At 42.8% G+C, this 23,325-nt stretch overlaps 2 protein-coding genes across 3 annotated transcripts in view; one reads left to right on the top strand and one right to left on the bottom strand.

The window, feature by feature from the left end:
• The window catches only part of DCAF5 (DDB1 and CUL4 associated factor 5), a 139,769-nt gene extending 118,873 nt beyond the window's left edge, over positions 1–20,896 (bottom strand). Inside the window, exon 1 of one of the 2 annotated variants that reach the window (XM_066387980.1) lies at positions 20,564–20,896. In XM_066387980.1, coding sequence (XP_066244077.1) covers positions 20,564–20,777 — 214 coding nt within the window. In that variant the 5' untranslated portion in view covers positions 20,778–20,896. The remainder of the gene's footprint in view (positions 1–20,563) is intronic. The other variant, XM_066387981.1, reaches the window with a different exon arrangement.
• A 263-nt stretch (positions 20,897–21,159) lies between these two features.
• Positions 21,160–23,325, top strand: part of EXD2 (exonuclease 3'-5' domain containing 2) — an 84,069-nt gene continuing 81,903 nt past the window's right edge. Inside the window, exon 1 of the mRNA XM_066342061.1 lies at positions 21,160–21,393. The gene's annotated coding sequence lies outside the window, so the exon portion shown is untranslated. The remainder of the gene's footprint in view (positions 21,394–23,325) is intronic.

The raw sequence follows: 23,325 nt of genomic DNA, 5'->3' as shown, positions 1-23,325 counted from the left end.
CTTTAAGGAAGGGCCTCTAAATATGAGGCTGAGATTTGATACACAGCTAAAGGCAAATAGTGTAAATAGGGATTAATCTCAAGAGGTATTAGGAGAATGTGACTATATTAACAAAGAAAGTTGCAACCTAATCAGTTGTGATGTAATCAGCCTAAAGAAAGACTATAAAAATGACCAAAACTAAGATAAAAACATTCAAACTCAGTAATAATCAAGGCCAGTTATATGAAAATTGAAGCAATAATAAACTTTTTTTAGTGACACAATTTTTCATATACTTGTTGAATTGGCAAATATTAAACCAGGGGTAGTCAACCTTTTTATACCTACTGCCCACTTTTGTATCTCTGTTAGTAGTAAAATTTTCTAACCGCCCACCAGTTCCACAGTAATGGTGATTTATAAAGTAGGGAAATAACTTCACTTTATGAAATTTATAAAGCAGAGTTACAGTAAGTTAAAGCATATAATAATAATTACTTACCAAGTACTTTATGTCAGATTTTCACTAAGTTTGGCAGAATAAATCTTTATAAAGCAACTTACTATAGTTAAATTTATCTTTTTATTTATACTTTGGTTGCTCCTACTGCCCACCATGAAAGCTGGAACACCCACTAGTGGGCAGTAGGGACCAGGTTGACTACCACTGGATTAAACCAATGCTCACCAATAGCCATGATGCAGTCTCATAATGAACTAATACAAGTATAAATCAGTTCAATCATCTTGGAGGGCAAATGTATATATCAACTGTATTTTATAAATATAAAAAGCATTCAGCCCTGGCCGGAAGCTCAGGTGGTTGAAGTGTCATTCTAAAGCACAGAGGTTGCCAGTTCGAACTCTGGTCAGGGCACATACAGGAACGGATCAATGTTCCTGTCTTTCTCTCCCTTCCTCTCGCACTAAAATAATCAATAAAAATTTAATTAAAAAAAATTCATATCCTTTGACCCACAATCCCATTTCTTAGACTTTATTCTAAAGGGAAAAAAACTAATTTTCACAAAGGTTTAGCTACAAGAATTGTGATAAAAGCAAAAAATAAATAGAATGGGGGAAATGGTTCAATTCTGATATAGGCCCTGGACAGGATACAATGCTGCCATATCGCTCTTTAGAATAGTTAGTTGTTCTCAAAAGTATTCCACAAACCCCAGGAGAGCTGCAAAGTTTAAAGTATTTTCATAATAACACAATGTTATTTGCCTTTTCCACTGTGTTAACATTGCATTGGTGGTACAAAAGCAATGGTGATCTGTAAAACTACTTGTGTCTTAGCACTAATCAAGGCAGTACAGCAAACTACTAGTCATCAATGTATCCTTAAACTGCCACACGCTGGCAGTAAAAGAAAAAAAAATGTCAGCTTCACTTAGGAATGTCCTTGATGAAGCATTAAAAATAATTTTATCAAATTTCATCCAGAAGCACACATCTTAATACTCTGTATGATGAAATGAGAAGCATACACATAAAGCACTTCTATGGAATAGTAAAGAACAACAGTTATTTTGTGGAAAAGCTTGTGTGTGATAGTTTGCATTGTGAGCTGCACTGTATGCTTTTTTCATAGAATACCATTTTTACTTGAAACAACTGACAAACTACGGTTATTCAAACTTGAGTATTTAGCAGATATTTTCTCAAAAAATGAAGAAGATGAACCTGTCACTTAAAGAAAAACAACTGGTTACCATTTGTAGCCAATGATAAAACTCGGAAAACCTGTAGTACTTAATTAAGACAGCGAGAGTGATCATCTCCCAATACTTAAAAACTTTCTGATGAGATTGGTGGTGATATTAATAAATATGATTTCTTGCCTGACTGGTGGTGGCACATGGATAAAAATCTACTCAGAGTGCTGAGGTTGTAGGTTCAAAATCCCAAGGTTGCTGTCTCTGAGTGCAGGTTCCTCAGCACCAGGTCACTGGCTTGAGCAGGGATAGTCCACACTATCCTGAAGCTCACCAGCTTGAGCTGAAAGGTTGCTAGCTTGAGCAAGGAGACACCAGCTCAGCCCCAGTAAAGGCATGTATGAGAAGCAAGCAATTCACAACTAAAATGAAAGCAACTACGAGTTGATGCTTCTCACCCTCACTCACCCTCAAAAAATATATATATGACAAATCTAGCCCTGGCTGGTTGGCTCAGTAGACAGAGTGTCGGCCCAGTGTGCAGAAGTTCCAGCTTCGATCACTGGTCAGGGCAAACATGAGAACCAACCATCTGCTTCTCTTCCCCTCTCAGAGGCAGTGGCTTAATTGGTTCAAGCATTGACCTCAGGCACTGAGGATAGCTGGGTTGATTTGAGCATCAGCCCCAGTCAGGGGTTGCTGGATAGATCTCGATTGGGGCGCATGCAGGAGTCTTTCTATCTCCCCTCCTCTCACTTGAAAAAACAAAAATTTAGAAAATCTAAATAACTCAGCAAACCACTATCTTCAAAATGATCAATGCAGGATATTATAAAACAATGCACAGAGTTCTTCTAATCCTTTTATCAACCCTATGAAGCACATATTGTTATCCTTATCCAAATGAAACCACAGAAAAGCTACAATAACCTGAAGGTACAAAGCAACCAGAGTTCAGAAATCTGGTTCCAGAGACTGCCCCTTACCATCACACACACAACCCTGCCTCTCAAATACAACAGGGGCCAGGCAGCAAACCTGCCAGATTAAATGGCATACTGGAGAATACACAACCCTTTTTAAAGGACAAGCCCCTACTCAGCTCCAGCCAGTTACTGCCATAAAGAAATGCAGACTCTAAGTTGCCCAATGTTCCAATTTTTCAAGAGAAACCAGCAACCCAAAGGGAAGGCTTTAAAGGCAGAGTAATAGATTTAATGTAACAGATTATGAAAAATTCTCTTAGACGGTTTCAGATTGTACGTTGCAGCTAATCTTTAAGAAACTTCCACTTGTTGAGTTCTGACAGAGTATCAAAGGAGAATACAAAGTTTTTGATAAGACACTAAAATACTCTTCTATTTACATATCTGTGTAAAGCTGAATTTTCTCCATATACATCAGCTAAACCAATTATTTCACAACAGAGTAAATTTAAATGTCTTCATAATGTCTATTATGGCATTAAAGGGATTTGGAAAAATGTCACTATGCTACTCTTCTCATTATTTTTTATTTTAGAAGTTATCTTTAAATAGTTTATTATTGCTATTCTTAAATCAACTTTTAAATTTAGCTCTAAATTCTAATACAATAAAAATCGATAAATATGACCCACATAATCTGAAATTTTTTGAGATCTTCAATGATTTTTAAGAATGTAGAAAGGTCCTGAGACCAAAGAGTTAAAAGAAGTTTTACTTTAGAACAGCAGTTCTTGGCCTGATCTGTGGTGGCACAGTGGATAAACTCTAGACCTGGAAAGCTGAGGTTGCTGGTTCAAAACCTTGGAAGGCATGTACCAGAAACAACTACTGTACTATAAATTGATGCTTCCTGATCCTCTACCCCCTCTTTTTTTTTTTTGTATTTTTCTGAAGTTGGAAACCGGGAGGCAGTCAGACAGACTCCTGCATGCGCCCGACCGGGATCCACCCGGCATGCCCACCAGGGGGTGATGCTCTGCCCATCTGGGGCATCGCTCTGTTGCAACCAGAGCCATTCTAGCGCCTGAGGCAGAGGCCACAGAGCCATCCTCAGCGCCTGGCAAACTTTGCTCCAATGGAGCCTTGGCTGCAGGAGGGGAAGAGAGAGACAGAGAGGAAGGAGAGGGGAAGGGGTGGAGAAGCAGATGGGTGCTTCTCCTGTGTGCCCTGGCCGGGAATCGAACCCGAGACTCCTGCACGCCAGGCCAATGCTCTACCACTGAGCCAACCGGCCAGGGCCTACCCCCTTTCTTTCTTTCTCTCTCCTTCTTATTTTAAATTTAAAATTTTTTTATTTTATTTTTATTTAGACAATTAATTTTAATAGGGTGACACTGGTTAACTAGAGTACATAGATTTAGAGACTCTCTCCTTTTCTAAAATCAATAAAATAAAATCTAGAAGAAAGAAAAAAGAACAGCAATTCTCAATCAGTGATTTTGCCCTCAAAGGCACCTGGCAATATCCAGAGAAATTTCTGGTTGTCACAACTGGGGAGATGCTACTAGCATATATTGGTTAGAGGCCAGGGATACTGCTAAACATTATACAATGCATAGGACAGCCCCCATAACAAAGACTTATCCAGCCCAAGATGTAAATACTACTGAGGTTAAGAAACCTTGCTTTTCAAGAACAGTGACCTATGAAAAAATGTTAATATTATGTAAGAGAAAAGTTACAAAACAGCAGACATGGCCTAATTCCAATTTTATTTTTAAAGTATGTTCATATGCATATAAAAAGGCTAAAATGTGTCCCATGTGTCAATAATGGTCATCTTGAATAGATGGAATACTTCTTACTATTTTTAAATATCTCTTTATTTTCCAAATTTCCCATAATTAAACATATTTTTAAAACTTATAAATAAGTGGGAAGCCTGTCTTATAAGTACTCTATTCTGACAACTTGTATGATTCAACAGGAAATTCTCAATAGTAAAGTGTAGAATTAGTGAAATGTCAAAGAACAAAAGCTTCCCAAATAGAGCTAGAGGAACACACACACACACACACACACACACACACACACACACACACATTCTCAGGTCCTCAACAAGAGTAAGGATTTGCAGAAGTGGTTGTAAGGTAGTGGATGATGCACTGGAAGGTACTCCCAGACCATAGATTATCTCTATGTCCACCCCCTCTTCTTTTGCCATATACAGTATAACTAACCTGGACAATATGCTCCCTCCCCCAAGTATTTCATATATGCTCTTCATTCATTCTGAGCAGGTTCTGATTTTTAGGGTTTTTTCAGTAAGAACACCGCCTGCCTGACTTTTGCAAAATTTCTTTCATAAAGAAAATTAACATCTTTTAGGCAATTCTAAAAAGCTCAAACCAGTGCAGGCCCCAGTGCTTTTTTAGTCCTTCTAGAAAGGCACACAATACCCACCCTCAAGCAGGTACAAACAGAATTGTCCACTCTGAAACTAAATCAAGGCTGCTTGAAGTCGGTTGCAAAACATGCGAACTTCAGTTGTTTCTATGTCTAAGGCAAAACACATGCTTCAGACATCTATGGCAGAAAATGATAGGATATCTGTACTAGACCATCAAAGATCCTTTAAGAGTCAATAAAATAAAAAAAGAAAGAGGAAAGAAAGAAAAGAAAGAGAGAAAAAGAAACATATGTTACAATTTCAGAGGCCCCAATTAGTCACCTGGCCTTAAGCAGTAACACAAAATATACAAATGAGATTTAAATGCAAGACATGAATAGAAATTCAGAACGAAGGAAGCTGTGTAACAAGATTCTAAGAGGTGGCCCTAGTTAAGTAGCTCAGTTGGTTGGAGAGTTCCATGCACCAAGGTTCAAGTTTGATCCCCAATCAGGGCACATATAAGAATCAAGCAATGAACTTACAAATAAATGGAACAACAAATTGATGTTTCTCTCCCTCTTTTCCTCTCTCTCTCAAATCAATAAATAAAATTCTGATAGGCATCTGGATTTGCAAAAAATTCCTTCTCCTGAGGAATGTTCTTAGAAGGAAACAGATTGTAGAGAGTAGGGAAGTATAGGCAGGTTAAGAATTAAAACTAGTGACCCAGCCAGAGTGGCAGTCTGCCTCCACCCTGGAAAATCTCTACTTACTCATCTGTAAAATAATAGGGCACCACCAACATGGTCATGGACAACGAAACCTTATATCAAATGTACTGGCAGAGCCTGACCTGTGGTGGCGCAATGGATAAAACATTGACCTGAAAGGCTGAGGTTGACGGTTCAAAACCCTGGGCTTGCCTGGTCAAGGTACACATGTCAAGCAACTGATGAACAACTAAAGTGAAGCAATTCTGAGTTGATACTTCTTGCTCCATCCACCCTCTCTGTAAAGTCAATAAATAAAATCTAAAAAAAAGTTTAAAAAGAATGTATTGGCAGAGTAAGCTACTCAGAGTTTAACATTTTACTTGAGTAAGTCCCTTACAGATGCAAAACCTCACAACTCTCCCTACTGACAGAGCGGGTCAAAAGACCCAAATTTAATCCTGATTGTACTGTTTAACTAGTTGTGAGCTACTGGGCAGATCACTTTACCTCTTCACTCCTTTGTGTCCTTTTATGTAAAATTAAAGGCTTCATCATTAGTCCTTTCCAGCAATAAAATTCTATGATTCTACCAAGACAGAACATTAGTAGCATAAGATCACAAGTAGGAATGGAGAAATCAGGACTTTAACCCAGCTTTCTTAAACTTATTGATGACATTCCACAACATGAAAGACATTCCCTTCTCCTGGTCAATCTATACACTGGAGGGGGCTAATGTTTACTCCAAATGTACCGTAGTGCTGGATAGATAATCTACAAAACAACGCCTGTAGCATGGTTTTAATATCAATAGCATATCCACTTTTAGTTAAAGGCTCCTCAGAAAAAAAATTTCAACCCAGTAGAGGATCATTCTTCAGAACACCTTTCCTCAAAATCAACTTTACGAAAAACAACAACCCAAAGGAAGACTAAAAAAAAAAAAGAATGTACAAGTGAACAGTAGAACAAGAACTGTAAGAGGAGGTATACAGAAAAAAGGAGTAACTTAGCCTTTGGAATGAACATTTTCCTAATAGTTCTAGCCCCTTTCTAATAAGACAAGGGGGACAAATGACTAGCCAATCTTACTGCGTCTCAGGCTCAGTCCAGTACCTTAGTAATGACACTGAAAGTCCTGACAGGGAAGAATGGAGGCTTGGAGGCTTTTCCACCAGAGGCGTTCAAAGGTGAATGGGTGGAGTTAAAAGACCAGGGCTTTGGTTTTACCTGAGTACTAAACAGCTCGGATATTATGAATAAGCAGCCATATAACTCATCCAAACTAGGGTCTTTTTAAGAATGAAAGGAGCACTAAGAGTTGAACTGGGACAATGGGGAAATTAGATGGATATATAGTCACCTTAGTTATAAAAGGATCCCAGGCAGGCGACCTACAGAGTTACCTTATCAACCATATAAAGTAATCTTACCTCACCTTATCAACCAGCAGGAGGCTCAGCAGAGGCAAAAGAAAAGATGGGAATCTGCCTTTCCACCACCATTACTCCTGCTATTTGAATCTATTTTAAACCTGTCAGGGTCCTCAAATGTCATTTTTTTCATTGATTCCTATATGCCACAGCCCTTGAATACTACTTCCATTTTAAAAGTGGCCCCAACAGGAAAATGGCACTCAGAGCACACAGACTTGATCTCCAATGCATACCAACTCTGTATCCTGAGAGGTACATGATAGAATCTCAACACTGCAGAGTGCTAGCAGTAAGGAAGGTGGCAAGAAAAGTGTAAACATGAAGGCTTGGAAAGAGCAGAAAACTGAAGTGACAAAATACTGTTGTCACATCATTCCCTAAATCCCTGACTTAGGAAAACTGCTGTGAAGAGCAAGTGGAACTGACAGCAGAACCTACCGAGCCACTTTTCTTATTCACTCAATCAGTGAATAACCTTAGAAATGCCTTTTTTCATGAAAGCAGAATAAAGTTGCTGGTGACAGGAGTAAAATTTACTTTCAAGAACATTATACTTCCAGTTCATTAAGGATTAAACAGGCTTATCATCTGGTCTAGGAGTTATATGTCCTTTTATGATACTGTGTCTGTGGAAAAGTGCTTCCAAATGACTTTCCAAGTGTTCTCTGGGCAAATCATCCCATGTTACGTTTTTTAAACCTTCTTCTAAACGCACTTAGGAACCCTGGCCAGGTAGCTCAGTTGGTTAGAGCAGAATAGACCAAGGCTTTGGGTTTGATCCCCAGTCAGGGCACATACAAGAACCAACCAATGGCCTGACCAGGCGGTGGCGCAGTGGATAGAGCTTCGGACTGGGACGCAGAGGACCCAGGTTCGAAACGCCAAGGTCGTCAGCTTGAGTGTGGGCTCATCTGTTTTGAGCAAGGCTCACCAGCTTGAGCCCAAGGTCGCTGGCTTCAGCAAGGGGTTACTCGGTCTGCTGTAGCCCCCCGGTCAAGGCACATATGAGAAAAGCAATCAATGAACAACTAAGATGCCGGAATAAAGAACTGATGCTTCTCATCTCTTTCCCTTCCTGTCTGTCTATCCCTCTATCTCTGTCACACACACAAAAAAAAATCAACCAATGAGTGCATAAGTAGAACAACAAATTGATGTTTCTCTCTAAAATCAATTAAAAAATTAAAAAGCACTTTATTATGAACCACATTATTAATCTGTGCCTCAGGCATTGATATTTTCTCCCCATGTATAATTATGAGTTAAGATACATATTTCTCTTGGCTGAAATTCAGCCAAATGTACTCAATCAGCATGCTTTCAGCAGATATCAAATTAAAATTACAGACTCAGTAAATACACATATAGTTTATACTTTAAGTTGGGCTAGATGGAGAAGAGGAACTATCTTGGTAACCAGAGTATACTTACTCTTAATTGGACTAAAGTAGGTGAGTTTAACCCAGTGTGAAGTTAGCCACATGGTTTATGGAAACAAGCATGGGACACAGAAAGTATGAAAAGGAGACTTTAGATGACTGCCAAGACTAATATCCAGCACCAAAAAAAAAAAAATCTGCTTGAAGGATGAGTACAGTAGCTGTGAATATAGTGCTTACTGGCTCCAAGCCCACTTATCCATCCCCTAGCCCCACCCTCATTCCTGTTTACACATGAAGGGGGAGGGAAGCCGTAAAGTATCAGACTCAGACTGACAGTATCAAGATAAGTGTATAGGAAATGGCCCTGGCTGGTTGGCTCAGTGGTAGAGCGTCAGCCTGGCGAGCAGGAGTCCCAGGTTCGATTCCCAGCCAGGGCACACAGGAGAAGCGCCCATCTGCTTCTCCACCCCTCCCCCCTCCTTCCTCTCTGTCTCTTTCTTCCTTCCCACAGCCAAGGCTCCATTGGAGCAAAGTTGGCCTGGGCGTTGAGGATGGCTCCATGGCCTCTGCCTCAGGCGCTAGAATGGCTCTGGTTGCAACAGAGCGATGCCCTAGATGGGCAGAGCATCGCCCCCTGGTGGGCATGCCGGGTGGATCCCGGTTGGGCACATGCAGGAGTCTGTCTGCCTCCCCGTTTCCAACTTCAGAAAAATACAAAAAAATAAATAAATAAAACATTAAAAAGAAAAAAAGAGTGTAGGAAAAAGTCAAATTCTTATAACATTGGCCCTGGCCGGTTGGCTCAGCAGTAGAGCGTCGGCCTAGCGTGCAGAGGACCCGGGTTCGATTCCCGGCCAGGGCACACAGGAGAAGCGCCCATTTGCTTCTCCACCCCTCCGCCGCGCTTTCCTCTCTGTCTCTCTCTTCCCCTCCCGCAGCCAAGGCTCCATTGGAGCAAAGATGGCCGGGCGCTGGGGATGGCTCCTTGGCCTCTGGCCCAGGCACTAGAGTGGCTCTGGTCGCAACATGGCGACGCCCAGGATGGGCAGAGCATCGCCCCCTGCTGGGCAGAGCGTGGCCCCATGGTGGGCGTATGCGGGAGTCTGTCTGACTGTCTCTCCCCGTTTCCAGCTTCAGAAAAATGGAAAAAAAAAAATTCTTATAACATTGTAAAAATTTCAGACCACAGAGTTCATGCAGACCCAGGTTGGAAATCCAGCATTACCACAAACTATAGAAGCTTCCACAAGTTACTTAACTTCTCTAACCTGTTTCCTCAAATATAAAATAATAGTACTATCCCTACCTTAAGAAAGATTTTTAAGTATTAGATGTGCATCGTATATATTTAGGTGCTTTTTAATATGTGCCTGCCACATATAAAATGCTTCCAAATAATATTTGATAAATAACATGATCAAATCTTAGCTATTTTTATTGTTAAAAATTTATTTTAGCCCTGGATGGTTGGCTCAGCAGTAGAGCATTGGTCTGGTGTGTGCAGTCCTGGGTTCAATTCCTGGTCAGAGTATACAGGAGAAGTGACCATCCGCTTCTCCACCCCCTCCCCCTTCTCTCTCTTTCTCTCCCTGTCCCACAGCCATGGCTTGAATGGTTAAAGCAAGTTGGCCCCAGATGCTGAGGATGGCTCCATAGCCTCACCTCAGGTGCTAAAATAGTTCAGTTGCTGAGCAATGGAACAGTGGTCCCAGATGAGCAGAGCATCTCCCCCGTAGGGGCTTGCAGAGTGGATCCCAGTTGGGGCGCAAGCGGGAGTCTGTCTACCTCCCTGCTTCTCACTTAATGAAAAATAAATAAATTTATTTTACAAACAGCAATGTCTTAGTTGAACATCAGGTAAGGCAATACTTGATTTGGTAGATACTGGGGAGCACTGTAGATCTTTGAAAAATCAGCAGGGGTTGTGAAAAATGAAAGTTAAGTTTTAGGCAGCTTTTATTACATTGGCAATGTGACTAGTTAGTATTAAAGCTGAAAAGAACAAAAACTCAGGAAGCACCTACTGTAACCAAACTTTCTACTAAGACCAAGGTAATAAAATTCTTTTTTTATCCATAAAATTATTTCACTTCATTTTAACCAGAAACAATGTAATGTAATACCTGTTTTTTCCACTAATGCCCTATCTGTTCTCTGCATTACAGAACCCTCAACAGCCATTTATCAGTGAATGTCCTTTCTTGACTTTTCAGCACTAACTTATGACAATTAATGCAAAACCTTCAAACCCCCTTGTCTTTCTAGACTACAGATAATACTGGCTATTTTCTGACAAATAAGACATATAAAGTACTTTAGCAGAAGGCCTTGTACACAGTACATGCTAAATAAGTGTTAAAAATTCTTAGTTATTAAAATTAAAGAGGTACACATAGTAAGTTTACAATATATATATATATATATATATATATATATATATATTCTTTTTATTCAGTGAGAGGAAGGGAGGCAGAGACAGACTCCCGCATGCATCCCAACTGGGATCCACCCAACAAGCCCACTACGGGGCAATGCTCTGCCCATCTGGGGCGTTGTTCCACTGCTCACCAACAGAGCTCTTCTTAATACCTGAGGCAGAAGCCACAGAGCCATCCTCAGCACCTGGGGCCAACTCACTTCAAATAAGCCATGGCTGCAGGAGGGGAAGAGAGGGTGAGAGAGAGAGAAGCTAGAGGGGGCGGGATGGAGAAGCAGATAAGCACTTCTCCTGTGTGCCCTAGCAAGGAATCAAACCTAGAACATCCACATGCCGGGCCAACACTCTACCTCTGAGCCAACCAGCCAGGGCCAACAATAAATCTTTTTAATTAATAAATAAACATAAGATACTTGTGTGGAACAAGTTAACTTTACAGCAAAACACAGAAATGCAATTTATGATCTAAGAGGAGCAACTAGAATTGTCTATATACTCTGAAATTGCTAGCATTCAGCTCTTAATTCTTTAAAAAATATCCAGAAAAACTGGCCTGCCATGAGAAATAAAAGGGGACGGGGGAGAAACATATAAAAAGGCAACTTAGGGCACTGGCTGGTTTGCTCACTGGGAGAGCATCGTCAAGCATGTGGATGTCCGAGGTTCAATTCTCAGCCAAGGCACAAAGGAGAAGCAACCATCTGTTTCTCTACACCCCCTCTTTTTCCTCTCTCTTCTCCTCCCACAGCCATGACTCGATTGGTTCAACTGCATCAGCCCTCAAGCAATAAATCCATTAAAATATTTTATACATGCTAGTTAACTTTCCTAATAGGTATAAAAATAAATGTACTATTAAAATTTAAATATTCATTCAAAGATCACCTAAAATCAGCATACATACCTAAACTTTGGCAAATAACAACCTAACCCTTATAACTTAAAATCAAAAATTTTAAAGGACAGAGAATTAAGTAGAGAAGAAATGTAACTTTATATTTTTATATTCTTATAATTAATCTCAGGGTTAATACTAAAAGATTAATATTGTTACTTAATTATAAGAAACAATATAATGTAGGCACCAAAAATAGAAAACAGAATTGAGTCTTAACTTCAATTTGAATTGGGATTTTAGTTTCTTTAACATTAAAGGCTTTAATTCCACTCTTGAGTATATAAATCCAGACTAAAACAATAAGAAAAGCAATTACCTCTTTCTTGAAACTAAGAAAGAGATTAAAATTGTACACTGTTTATTAGCAATGGAAGTGCTCAATGTATGAGAAAAGAAATGCATTCACCTCTTAACTTAGAATTCAGAAAGCTGTTTCCATGTGTGTCTTAAATTTTACTGGTCAATACAGTTTCCCTGATCTGAATTATTCCAACTGTACCTGACAACCAAATCTATCAGTTATCAGTGAATGAGCACACACTAACACCAGGCTGATACCTCCTTTCAATGTGGTAACTGAGGGCTACTGCTCTTAGGAACTTTTAATAATCAAAGACACATTGATGTAAGGCAAGTCAGTGATGGTCCTTTGAATCAGAACACAAAGACAACTTTTTAAAATTTTATTTATTTATTTGTTTATTTATGAGAGACAGACAGGAAGGGAGAGATAAGAAGCATCAACTGGTAGTAGCTGCAGCACAACTTTTTAGTTGTTCATTGACTGCTTCTCATATGTGCCTTGCAGTGGAGGGTGGAGGTAGTCCGCTCCAGCCAAGCCAGTGACCTCTTGCTCTATCAGCAACCTTGGGCTCAAGCCAGCAACCTTGGGCTTCAAGCCAGCAACCTTTGGACTCAAGCCAGCGACTATGGAATCATGTTGATGATCCCACACCATGCGGGTGACCCAGTGCTCAAGCCAGCAACCTCAGCGTCACTGGTAGATGCTCTATCCACTGGACCAACCACCACAGGTCAAAGACAACTTTTTGATGTGCTAATAATGTCTAATGAGACTAATCATCAGTTAAACCTCATTTGGTTATTTTAAAGAAGTGACAAACTGGAGCATAATTCTAAATTTGCCGGTCTTTGATAGATACCACTTAGCTGACTGAAGAACAAATGGGAAAAATAATGTGTATCTATAAATATCCATGTTACCTTATCTTTATCACATGATCTCTATAATTTATCATAGCAATGCCCTCCAAGGCCATTTCTATGAGTCTTCTTTCTTTCCCAGTAAAGCTCATAGGCAAGAAGATTTTTGCTATGTTTAATTACCATAAACCAGAGGAAAATAAAATATCTATTAATGTGTCATAAAGCAGGGGGAAAATTAAAAAGGGTCACACACTGTTATAAATGAGAAGTAAATGCTCCTAAATATAAGCTTCTTGAAAGCATGATTTATACCTGATTAATTATCTGTTCTTCTCATAGCTACTGTTTTATAAATAGTATGTACTCAAAAACCATTTCTTGAATAGACAAAAGAATAAAACCTAACACCTTCAAAACAATGGGTTACCAGTAAATAGAAAAGCCCAGAAGAAAATCCAATCACCTTGTCAAAATGTAAGTACTATGAAAACTTTCAAAGTCAGAAATCTGCCCTACCAATGACCATATTTCTCATGATAAACTCACCAGGAATCAAGAAATTCACCCTAATTAAACTCATGAGAAGTTTTAATAGTCAAACTTTAACTGATAAAGCCAAACACTTTACCTATAGATAATATGCTCTTAGATGAACATATTTATTTAAAAAACTGATTATATAAAATGTAATATAAGTAATAATTGGACAACAGGAAAAGATAATTAATTAACGGGTACAAATTAAGCATATAGTTATTGTCATAACTATTATTTGATGCGTAAAAATATGCTTTGGTGACAATACTGGATTTAAGCTTATCACAAAGTATTAAACAGTTCAGAGATCTTTTTCAATTTTCAAAAATTTATTGATTTTTTAGAGAGAGAGACAGGAAGGGAAAGAGAGAAGTATTCATGGTTGATTCTGGTATGTGCCCTGACTAGGGATCAAACCCACAACCTTGACATACTGGAACAACCAACTGTGCTATCTGGCCAGGGCTCTTTTTCATTCTTTTTTTTTTTTTGGTATTTTTCTGAAGTTGGAAACGGGGAGGCAGTCAGACAGACTCCCACATGCACCCGACCAGGATCCACCCGGCATGCCCACCAGGGGGTGATGCTCTGCCCATCTGGGGCATTGCTCTGTTGCAACCAGAACCATTCTAGCGCCTGAGGCAGAGACCACGGAGCCATCCTCAGCGTCTGGGCCAACTTTGCTCCGGTGGAGCCTTAGCTGCGGGAAGGGAAGAGAGAGACAGAGAGGAAGGAGAGGGGGAGGGGTGGAGAAGTAGGTGGGTGCTTCTCCTGTATGCCCTGGCCGGGAATCGAACCCAGGACTCCTGCACACCAGGCCGACGCTCTACCACTGAGCCAACTGGCCAGGGTTGGCCAGGGCTCTTTTTCAATTTTTCATATTGTACTCTGCCATGTGCTAAATAAATGTTACATGTTAATAGTGCCAATCTTCTAAAAACAGTGATTTTTTTCATCTTGTAGCATACAGAAACTAATTACTAAAATTCTGCAGCACACTAAAAAATGGTTTTTTTTGTGGATCTGACCAAAAAAGAGGGTATACTTTTGATTCACTCACAACAGATGGCTATCATTCAGTTGGCTGCTGTCATTTTTTTTTATTCGACAATCTAAGGTTAAAGAGGTCAGTGCCCCTGACTAAATAGCCAAATATTGAATGTCTTAAAATTCTTGAGGCACACCAGTCAAAAATCCCTGTCCTAAAAGCTTTTTGTGAGTTTCAAGTTAAATAACAATAACAGTTGCAGCAGCAGTAGCAACCAGAGCAACACTGGTAACTGTGAATATAGAAACTGAGGCGGGCAAAGGGGGTGAATACATCCAGGCCGTGAAACAAACGGCCGAACCAGGCTGTGGCACGGAGATCCAAGCCGAGGAAAATCTGATCCTGTGGCAACCCGGGCAATACAAGCTAACACTCGCGCCAAACCCAAACAAAGAACTTTACAAACATTATTTCATTCAATCCACACCACAACACTGTGAGGTATCACTGTCATTATATGGGTGAGGAAACAGAGAGGATAAGTGACTTGTCAAAGGTAACCCAGTTAGCAAGTAGTTGAGTTGGTATTCACATCCCCCTGCCAAACTCCAAGGTTCATGCTCTTAATCTCTCTATAACTGTGGGTACTTATAAGGATCAATCAAGTCAGAGACCCATGTGAAACAGAAATAAAACTAAACAGTTATCCCAGTTCTAAACAGAAGGCAGAAAAAACATTTTAAATAATAAATAAAAATAAGTGTAAATAAATAAATAGAAGGCAGGGTTGTAACACACAGAGCTACATTCTGACTGGTCTCTCAATCGGATTCCAAGATGTTCATCTTCTTTCAAAAGACAAAAGACACTTTAAGCAAATACATAAAGGACTCCATTCTAGGAAAAAGAAGCTTAAGAGGATACAATGAAGGCAATGGAAAGTACTAGATGCAACCAAAAACTTAAAAGGTAACTCCAGGATATCCCCTAAATATGTGTACTAACATAACATCCTTGATTTTGTTGGGATCTCTTGTAAGTACATTTCAACATACACTGTTCTTCATCCCTCAAAGAACTAGCACATAAATAGTCTAAGAAGAGACTGCAAGCATCAAACATAAACTGTTCCTTATAAAAAGTAATGTTCATTCAAACCCATGTAGTTTATTACAAAGTACCTTCATATAAAACATTTCATAGAATACTACTGCTATGTTAGGTAGTGAGCGAAATTTATTATCCCCATTTTACAGATGAGGGATAAAGGGATCTGTCTTCATACCATTTGTGACTAGTAAAGCCTCCAACTACTATCACGTGGCACCACATCCCAGGCTCCTTCCGCACAACATTGTGCCCCTTCATTCCACATCAAAAGGTCCAAAACTATCCTGTCTCCCCCATTTGCACAGGTTTATTATCAATACTGTAAGAACAAGTGTTATCTAATAATGATATCACGAGTTATAAGTACAAAGGTGAAAGAAAACAAACTCAGCATTTTCTTTGAAAGACCTGGCACTCTATTTAGCTCCCAACCTAAACTTTGCCTAATGTAGTTCTCAGAACAACCCATCATGTAGGTGCTGGTATTCCATTGCTTAGATCAGGAAACAGATTTAGAGAGGCTCTGAACTGACTCAAGTCGCACATTAAATGACACAGCATCCTAACTGGTGGTGGAGTAATGGATAGAGTACTGACCTGAGATGCTGAGGACCCAGGCTCATAGCCCCGAGGTCACGGGCTTGAGTGAGGGTTAATCAGGCTTGAGTGAGGGCTCACTAGCTTAAGTGCAGGGTCACCAGCATGAATGTGAGATCACTGGAATGATCCCACAGTCACTGGCTTGAGCAAGGGGACACTGGCTGGTTTGAGCCCCCCAGTCCAGGGACATATGAGAAGCAATCAATAAACAATTATAACTGACACACCTATGAGTTGATGCTTCTCATCTCTCTCCCTTTTTGTCTCTCTCTCAAAAATAAAAATGATACAGCCTGACCTGTGGTGGCGCAGTGGATAAAGTGTCAACCTGGGAACGCTGAGGTCCCCGGTTCAAAAAAACCCTGGGCTTGCCTGGCCAAGGCACATATGAGAGTTGATGCTTTCTGCTCTTCTCTCTCTGTGTGTGTGTGTGTCTCTCTCTTAAAAAAAAATAAAAATAAATAAAATAAAAATAAAAATGATACAGCAGTGGTTTCAACCATGAGTATTCTATATGATAAGATATATATCATAGTAATGTCCTTTTCTGATCAATAATAAAGAAAAATACTTTTTAGGTTAAAATATTTTAATTTTTTTGTGTGTTTTTTTCAGTGACAGAGAGAGAATCAGAGAGTGGGATAGATAGGGACAGAAAGACAGGAACGGAGAGAGATGAAAAGCATCAATCATTAGTTTTTCGTTGCGACACCTTAGTTGTTCATTGATTGTTTTCTCATGTGTGCCTTGACCGTGGGGCTGCAGCAGACCAAGTAACCCCTTGCTTGAGCCAGCGACCTTGGGTGCAAGCTGGTGAGCTATGCTCAAACCAGATGAGCCCACGCTCATGCTGGCGACCTCGGGGTCTCGAACGTGGGTCCTCCACACCCCAGTCCGACACTCTATCCACTGCACCATCGCCCAGTGAGGCAATATATTTTAATGTTTTAAAGTGTCAAAAAACCATCCTGCCACTTGTTGCTGTCACAATCTCACTTCCCAGTGGAACACCTTTTCTCCTTCCTGATTTCCTCTGGTTTACTCTTAATATCTGCTGGCTTCATTGTGCCCTGGAAAGAGAGCTAGCTGTTAGAACAAAAAAGCAATGATGTATCCTTAACAAATAGCATTTTATAAAGCCACAGGAATCATCCAAATATTATTTTTTACCTAGATCTAACTTAATTCTATCAAATAGTATGTGTCAGTTACAAGAAATGTGAGCCTACCCAAACAGGAAATGAGAACAGTGAACAAACTATGAACAATCACTTTATTTTTTTTTTAATGTTTATTTTATTGAATTTAGAGAGAGAGGTGGTGGGCAGAGGTGTGGGGGCTGGAGACAGGAACATCAGTCTGCTCCTGTGTGTGCCCTGACCAGGGACAGAACTAGCAACCTTTATGCTTCAGGGTAACACTCTAGAACCAATCCAGCTATCCAGCCAGGACTGAACAATCATTTTAATTATCACTTTCTGAGAGCTTTAACCAATCCAGAGAAGATAAAAGGACAACAAAATGCATAAAAGTAATATTACCATTCTAAAGTCTGGCCTCCCACCACCTTATTGTGAAGCATTAAAGGGATAGACAGTATTAACCTCAAAACACCCTGTGTCTCTCCCCTCACATGTAACTACAAAAGGACAATGATAGATAAAATGGAAACATGACACTACAAATAGTTTTAAACATGGAAAGATTATTAAAAGACCCCGCAAAACAAAATTAATTAGCTTTAACAAGTTAAGCTGTATTTACCATTCCCGAGGGGGCTTCCTTATCTGAAGCAAACAGGAGGAACATTCTGTTAGCATAAGTTGTACCCATAATGAAAGCTGAATAGCTAAAAAGGTTTTTAAGCAAAATTCTATGCTCTGGCTACAAATAATTTCAAAAAGCTAAGTATATCTGAGCAAAACTGAAGGGGTAGGTGGAAAAGCCAGCTGGCAGGACTGAAAACAGGGCAGGAGTAGATAAAAAGGAAACAGGAAGAACTGAGCTAAAGGAATTATGAGGGGGAGGAAGAGGAATAGGGGCAAAAATGGCTGGAACCCAGAAAGTACTGATGAATATGGGCAACTCAGGCCTAGAAAAGGAAATGAATGCCTAAAACCAGTGTTGTCAGAGCCTGCTCCGTGGAAGGGACTTTGGCTTCTACAGATTAAAATTAAAAGAAAGGAAATGAACTAGTCAAAACTAGAGAAAATGGAGTTCATTCAAGACACAGAGAAAAGGTCCTGAACAAGGATAACTATAACTGGTAAAGAATGGAGGCAACTTTTTAGTGCTTTCTAAAAAAGTGTTAACTTAAATTTTTTTTATTGATTGATTTTAATGAAGAGGAAGGAAGAGAGACAGGAACATCTCCTCTTTCTGTATGTGCCCTGACCAGGTATCAAACTAGCAACCTCTGTGCTCTGGGACACACAGTAACCAATCGAGCAATCTGGCCCGTGGGCAAATGTGAACTTTAAATGGGTGAATTGTATGGCAGGTAAATTATATCTCAATAAATCTGTTATTTTTTAAAAGTGTGTTAAACTGGGCAATGTATGACTGTATTTATGATTTAATTAAAATTATTAGTTCAATCTATAAAAGAGTGTCCCCCAAATTCCTTAACCCCACTAGGGTGAGTTTACTTGTGTCTGGGGACATCTCTGTTGGAATACATCAATCTGAAAGGAAGACAGGAGTATTAGGAATACAGAAGAAGCAGAATGAGAAAAAAGTGGGATTTTTTAAAGAGACCTTTCCTCATTTTGCCTTTGGAATTTGGGGGACTATGGGGGAAGAAAACTTTTGTTTGGGGTATGCCTTGAAGTGGAATATCAGGTTTCTTCCGGGGATGTTCTAGGGCCACAATCTACCTAGTCAAAGAGAAAACGATCTGGGGTGGAAAAGTCAAGTCAGTTCCGGAGAAACCCCAGAAGGTTCATCGTGAAATGATCACACAGGTCTTATCTCTGCTATCCCGAAATTGGACTGCACACCCCGTGTCACTTCTACTGTTAATCGCGAAGAAAGACCGATACTTTGCCATGATCCCAGAAGTTTCTGGCTAGCTGCCCACTGACGTAAATTAGAAAATCATTCGGGGACCGGTGGTAAAGCGAAGCGCCACGTCCAGCGCTGGACTCTCTGTTCTTCTAATTGCAGGAAAAGGGTCGATCACCCGTCTTCGCCCTCCTCCCCTTAGCCGGGTTTCGGGAGCCGCCCCCATCGTACTCCCATCCCCACTCGCCTGCCTTGGGTCCGCGACCCCGGGGGGCAGGGCGGCGGCGGCGGCGAGCGCCCCCTCGAGCAGCAGGCGCACCTCCCCCGGGGCAGCTGTCGCCGCGGCTCGCCCAGCCCGGGCCTCCCCGGGAGCAATAGGCTATCGATTCAGCTGCCTGTCGCTAGGAGCCCAGGGAGAGCGAGGCCTACACCGCTCGGCCGGAGCCCCGGCCTCGATTTCGCCACTTTGCCCACACCGGCGGCGGAGCCCAGGGGCAACCAAGCCCACCTGGGCGGGAGGGAGGAGGCGCGGAGACCACCTGCAACAGCAGCCGCGGGGATGGGGGTGCGGGCGCCGGGCTCCCACCAGCAAGTCTCCCGGGGTCGCCCGCTCGCCACCCCCTGCCTCACAAGTTGCGCATTCAAGTTCAGGCCGGCGCCTTTTCGCCTCCAGAGCCCTCGATACTCGCGAAACCATAATAAAAACAAGACGAGAAGAGACGGAGCTGGGCCCCTGAGGGCGCCGAGGGGGACGGCCAACAGCGACCCGCCCCGCCAGTCACCTCCCCTCCGCTCCCCAGCCAGGCCCCGACCTTTCCGGTGTCCAGCCCTGTCACCGCCCGGCCCCGGCCCCAAGGCCCCTAGCCCAGGACGCTGGCGACCGGGGCTCGAGCTCCCCCTTGCCTCGGGCGCGCCTAGGCCTCCTCCCCTTGCAATCCCCCCAAAAATGCCCCCCCCCCCACACACACACACATTTTAAAGTGTGCGTCGGCAGAGTTTCCTATCAAACTTTGTCAAGCGGTAACCTCGCCCCCCTCCCGACCCACACTTTCGGGGCAGTCAGCAGGAGAGATCACTTTACACTTGGGAGAAAGAGAATTAAGGACCTGTCAACCATTTTGGGTCTTTTTTATAGAAGACATCCTCTCCTTCCCCGCCCTCCCTCCCCTTGCAATGGTCTTAATTTGACACCAAACCTTCCCACCGCAGAAGGGGGGGTTGAGGAGGGAGGAGGTGGGGACGGAGGGCAGGAGGGTGGTGGCGAGGGAGAGCGAAAGGGGGAGACTGAAAAGGGGCCGGGAGGCGCGGGGAGGGGAAGGGGGTTGATTTACCTGAGACCAGCCACTGGCCTCCATTGTTGGAGAATTCAATGGCATTGACACAGCCGAAGTGGCCGAGGAGGTCCTTCTTGTAGAGGTTTCTGCAGCCCCGCAGGCGTCTCCTCTGAAAGTCCTGAGTGAGCAGGGGGTCCCCATGCAAGCCCCGCTGGGACAAGAAGCCCACCACTGACCTCATGCTGCCCCCCAGGCCAGCTCTCCTCTTCATCCTGGAACCGCCGCCGCCGCTCGCGCCGCCGCCCCTCCCTCGGCCTCACGCGCGGCCGCCGCGCTCCCCCCACCCAGCCCTCCCCCCGCGCTGCGATCCGGATGGTTCTTTAACCAGCCATGGCAGACGGAGCGAGGTGTGCAGACACTCGGTGGCGTTCGCGGCTTCCTGACGGTACCCTCCTTCCTCTTCCCCCGCCCCCCCCGCGAGGCTCCTCCCTCGCCTTCTCCGCCTCCTCCAGCAGCTGATCCCCAGCTGGGGCCGCGCTTCCGCGGGCCGCGGGCGCCGTGAGAACGCGGGCGGCGGCTGCCCCTCCCCCGCCGCGGGCTGCTGGCCGGAAGAACGCGGGCGGCGGCTCGGCTTTCCCGCCGCAGCTCCACCTCGCGCGAGGACCCAGGTGGCGCTGGGCGGAGGTTCCGCTGCACCCCCCCTGAGCGCTCCACTCTGTTAAGTTGGAGGCACGTAACAATCACAGTGGCTGTAGGGTTTACGGGCTCACCTTCTTCCCACCGCGGCCCGCAAGTCCATCGCCTCCTGGAGGCCCAGCGCCGGGACGAGTTCGGCTCCCCGCTCCTTATTTTTCTGTCGGGAAAATGCAGCCTGAGGGGGCAAAGAGGTGAGGGAGAACTGCAGGCAGAGGGTCCGGTCGTCTTCCCTCAGTTCGTCTCATCGTTGGGCCGCCCGAGCCCTGTCCAAGGGAAGGGAATCAGGAGTTAGGACTGGACTCGGGGGTTGCTTGGAGATTTTGTTGGTGCATCGTTCCTACCCACACCAGATAAGTTTCTGACACTGTCCCCCGCTACCACCACCCCAGTTCTGTGCTCTAATTCTCCCTTCCTCCAGCCATTCTGTAATAAAGGCTAAATTGCACCGTCTGGTAGATAATAGAGCAGTATATGGGGAAAAGAAGGTAGGAGGAGGATTCTTAAGGAAGAGAAAAAAATTTGCCAAAACCGAGTTGAAAAAGCTCTGAGAAGCAGAAAGTACTTGTGTCCATTAGGTCCAAGTACATTTGCAAGACACAAGAAGCGTTATTCGAAAATAGGAATATATGTGTATTATTTCATTGGGTGCCCTGAGGTCCTCTTCAAGGTCTTAAGTGTGAGGCTCTGAGGATGTACAGCTGTTAACCAGCAACTGGTTTCAGGCCAGAAATAGCTGAACTTAAGTGGGCTGGGAGCCTTGGCCTTGACCCCAGGGAGGTGGCTGGATGTTAAGTGCTTTGGAATTCAACCAGATAGAGTAAAAAGCCCCCTTTTCAGTGTATTGTAGTACTTTTCCTAGAAGCTATCCTCTGTTGCTAAATGGTAATATGCCTCTAGAATAGGCAGGTTTCTATTCTATTGAATTTCGTAGGAATTACGTCCTCTGCACTAGAGATGGTGTTGTGGGTAGCCAGCCTAGTACAACACCATAAAAGATAGGCTGACCATGGATGAGGTTCACTCATCAAGGAAAATCACCTACTTCTGTTTTTTGTACAATGACAATAAGATTACTAATATACTGCCCTGGCCGGGTGGTCAGTGGTAGAGCGTCAGCCCGGTGTTTGATTCCCGGCCAGGGCACACAGGAGAAGCACCCATCTGCTTCTCCATCCCTCCCCCTCTCCTTCCTCTCTGTCTCTCTCTCCCCCTCCCATAGCGGAGGCTCCACTGGAGCAAAGTTGGCCCCGGGCGCTGAGGTTGGCTCTATGGCCTCTGCCTCAGGCGCTAGAATGACTCTGGTCACAACAGAGCAACGCCCCAGATGGACAGAGCATCGCCCCTTGGTGGGCATGCCGGATGGATCCTGGTCGGGTGCATGTGGGAGTCTGTCTGACTGCCTCCCCGTTTCCAACTTCAGAAAAATAAAAAAATAAAAAAATAATAAAAAATAAAAAGATTACTAATATACTAATGACAAATATGCAAGTAAATGTTTAATTTAAAAGTTAACATTATCACAGCTCTAGCCGGTTGGCTCAGTGGTAGTCAGCCCAGTGTGTAGATGTCCCGGGTTTGATTCCTGGTCAGGGCACACAGGAGAAGCCATCATTGCTTCTCCACCCTTCCCTCTCTCTCTTTTCTCTATCTCTTCCTCTCCCACAGCCATGGCTCCATTGGAGCACATTGGCCCCGGGCGCTGAGGATGGCTCCATGGCCTCTGCTTCAGGCGCTGAATGGTTCTGGTTGTAACAGAGCAATGGCCCCAGATGAGCAGAGCATCCCCCCAGTGGACTTGCTGGGTACATCCCCATTGGGTGCATGTGGGAGTCTGTCTCTCTGCCTCCCTGCTTCTCACTTAAGAAAAATACAAAAAACAAAAAAGTCAACATTCCCTCAAATGTTGCTGAAGTTAACAGCAATTCACCAAATTTCAGAAATTATAGTTTAAATGAAATATTATTTCCCCAAATAGGAAAATACATATATCATGCTTTAAAAATATAATAATTATTCTCAGGATGCTTCATAGTGTTTATTTAATATAATAGCCCCATAAAAAATCAGTAGAATAGCAGCTTGATTAAATATTTATAATACCCAACATCTTTCCTTTATAGCAA

The sequence above is a fragment of the Saccopteryx leptura genome, chromosome 6, assembly GCF_036850995.1.
Source record: "Saccopteryx leptura isolate mSacLep1 chromosome 6, mSacLep1_pri_phased_curated, whole genome shotgun sequence".
Taxonomy (NCBI): Eukaryota; Metazoa; Chordata; class Mammalia; order Chiroptera; family Emballonuridae; genus Saccopteryx; species Saccopteryx leptura.
The sequence above is the reverse complement of the archived record's forward strand: the minus strand, read 5'-3'. Positions and strand labels throughout refer to the sequence as shown.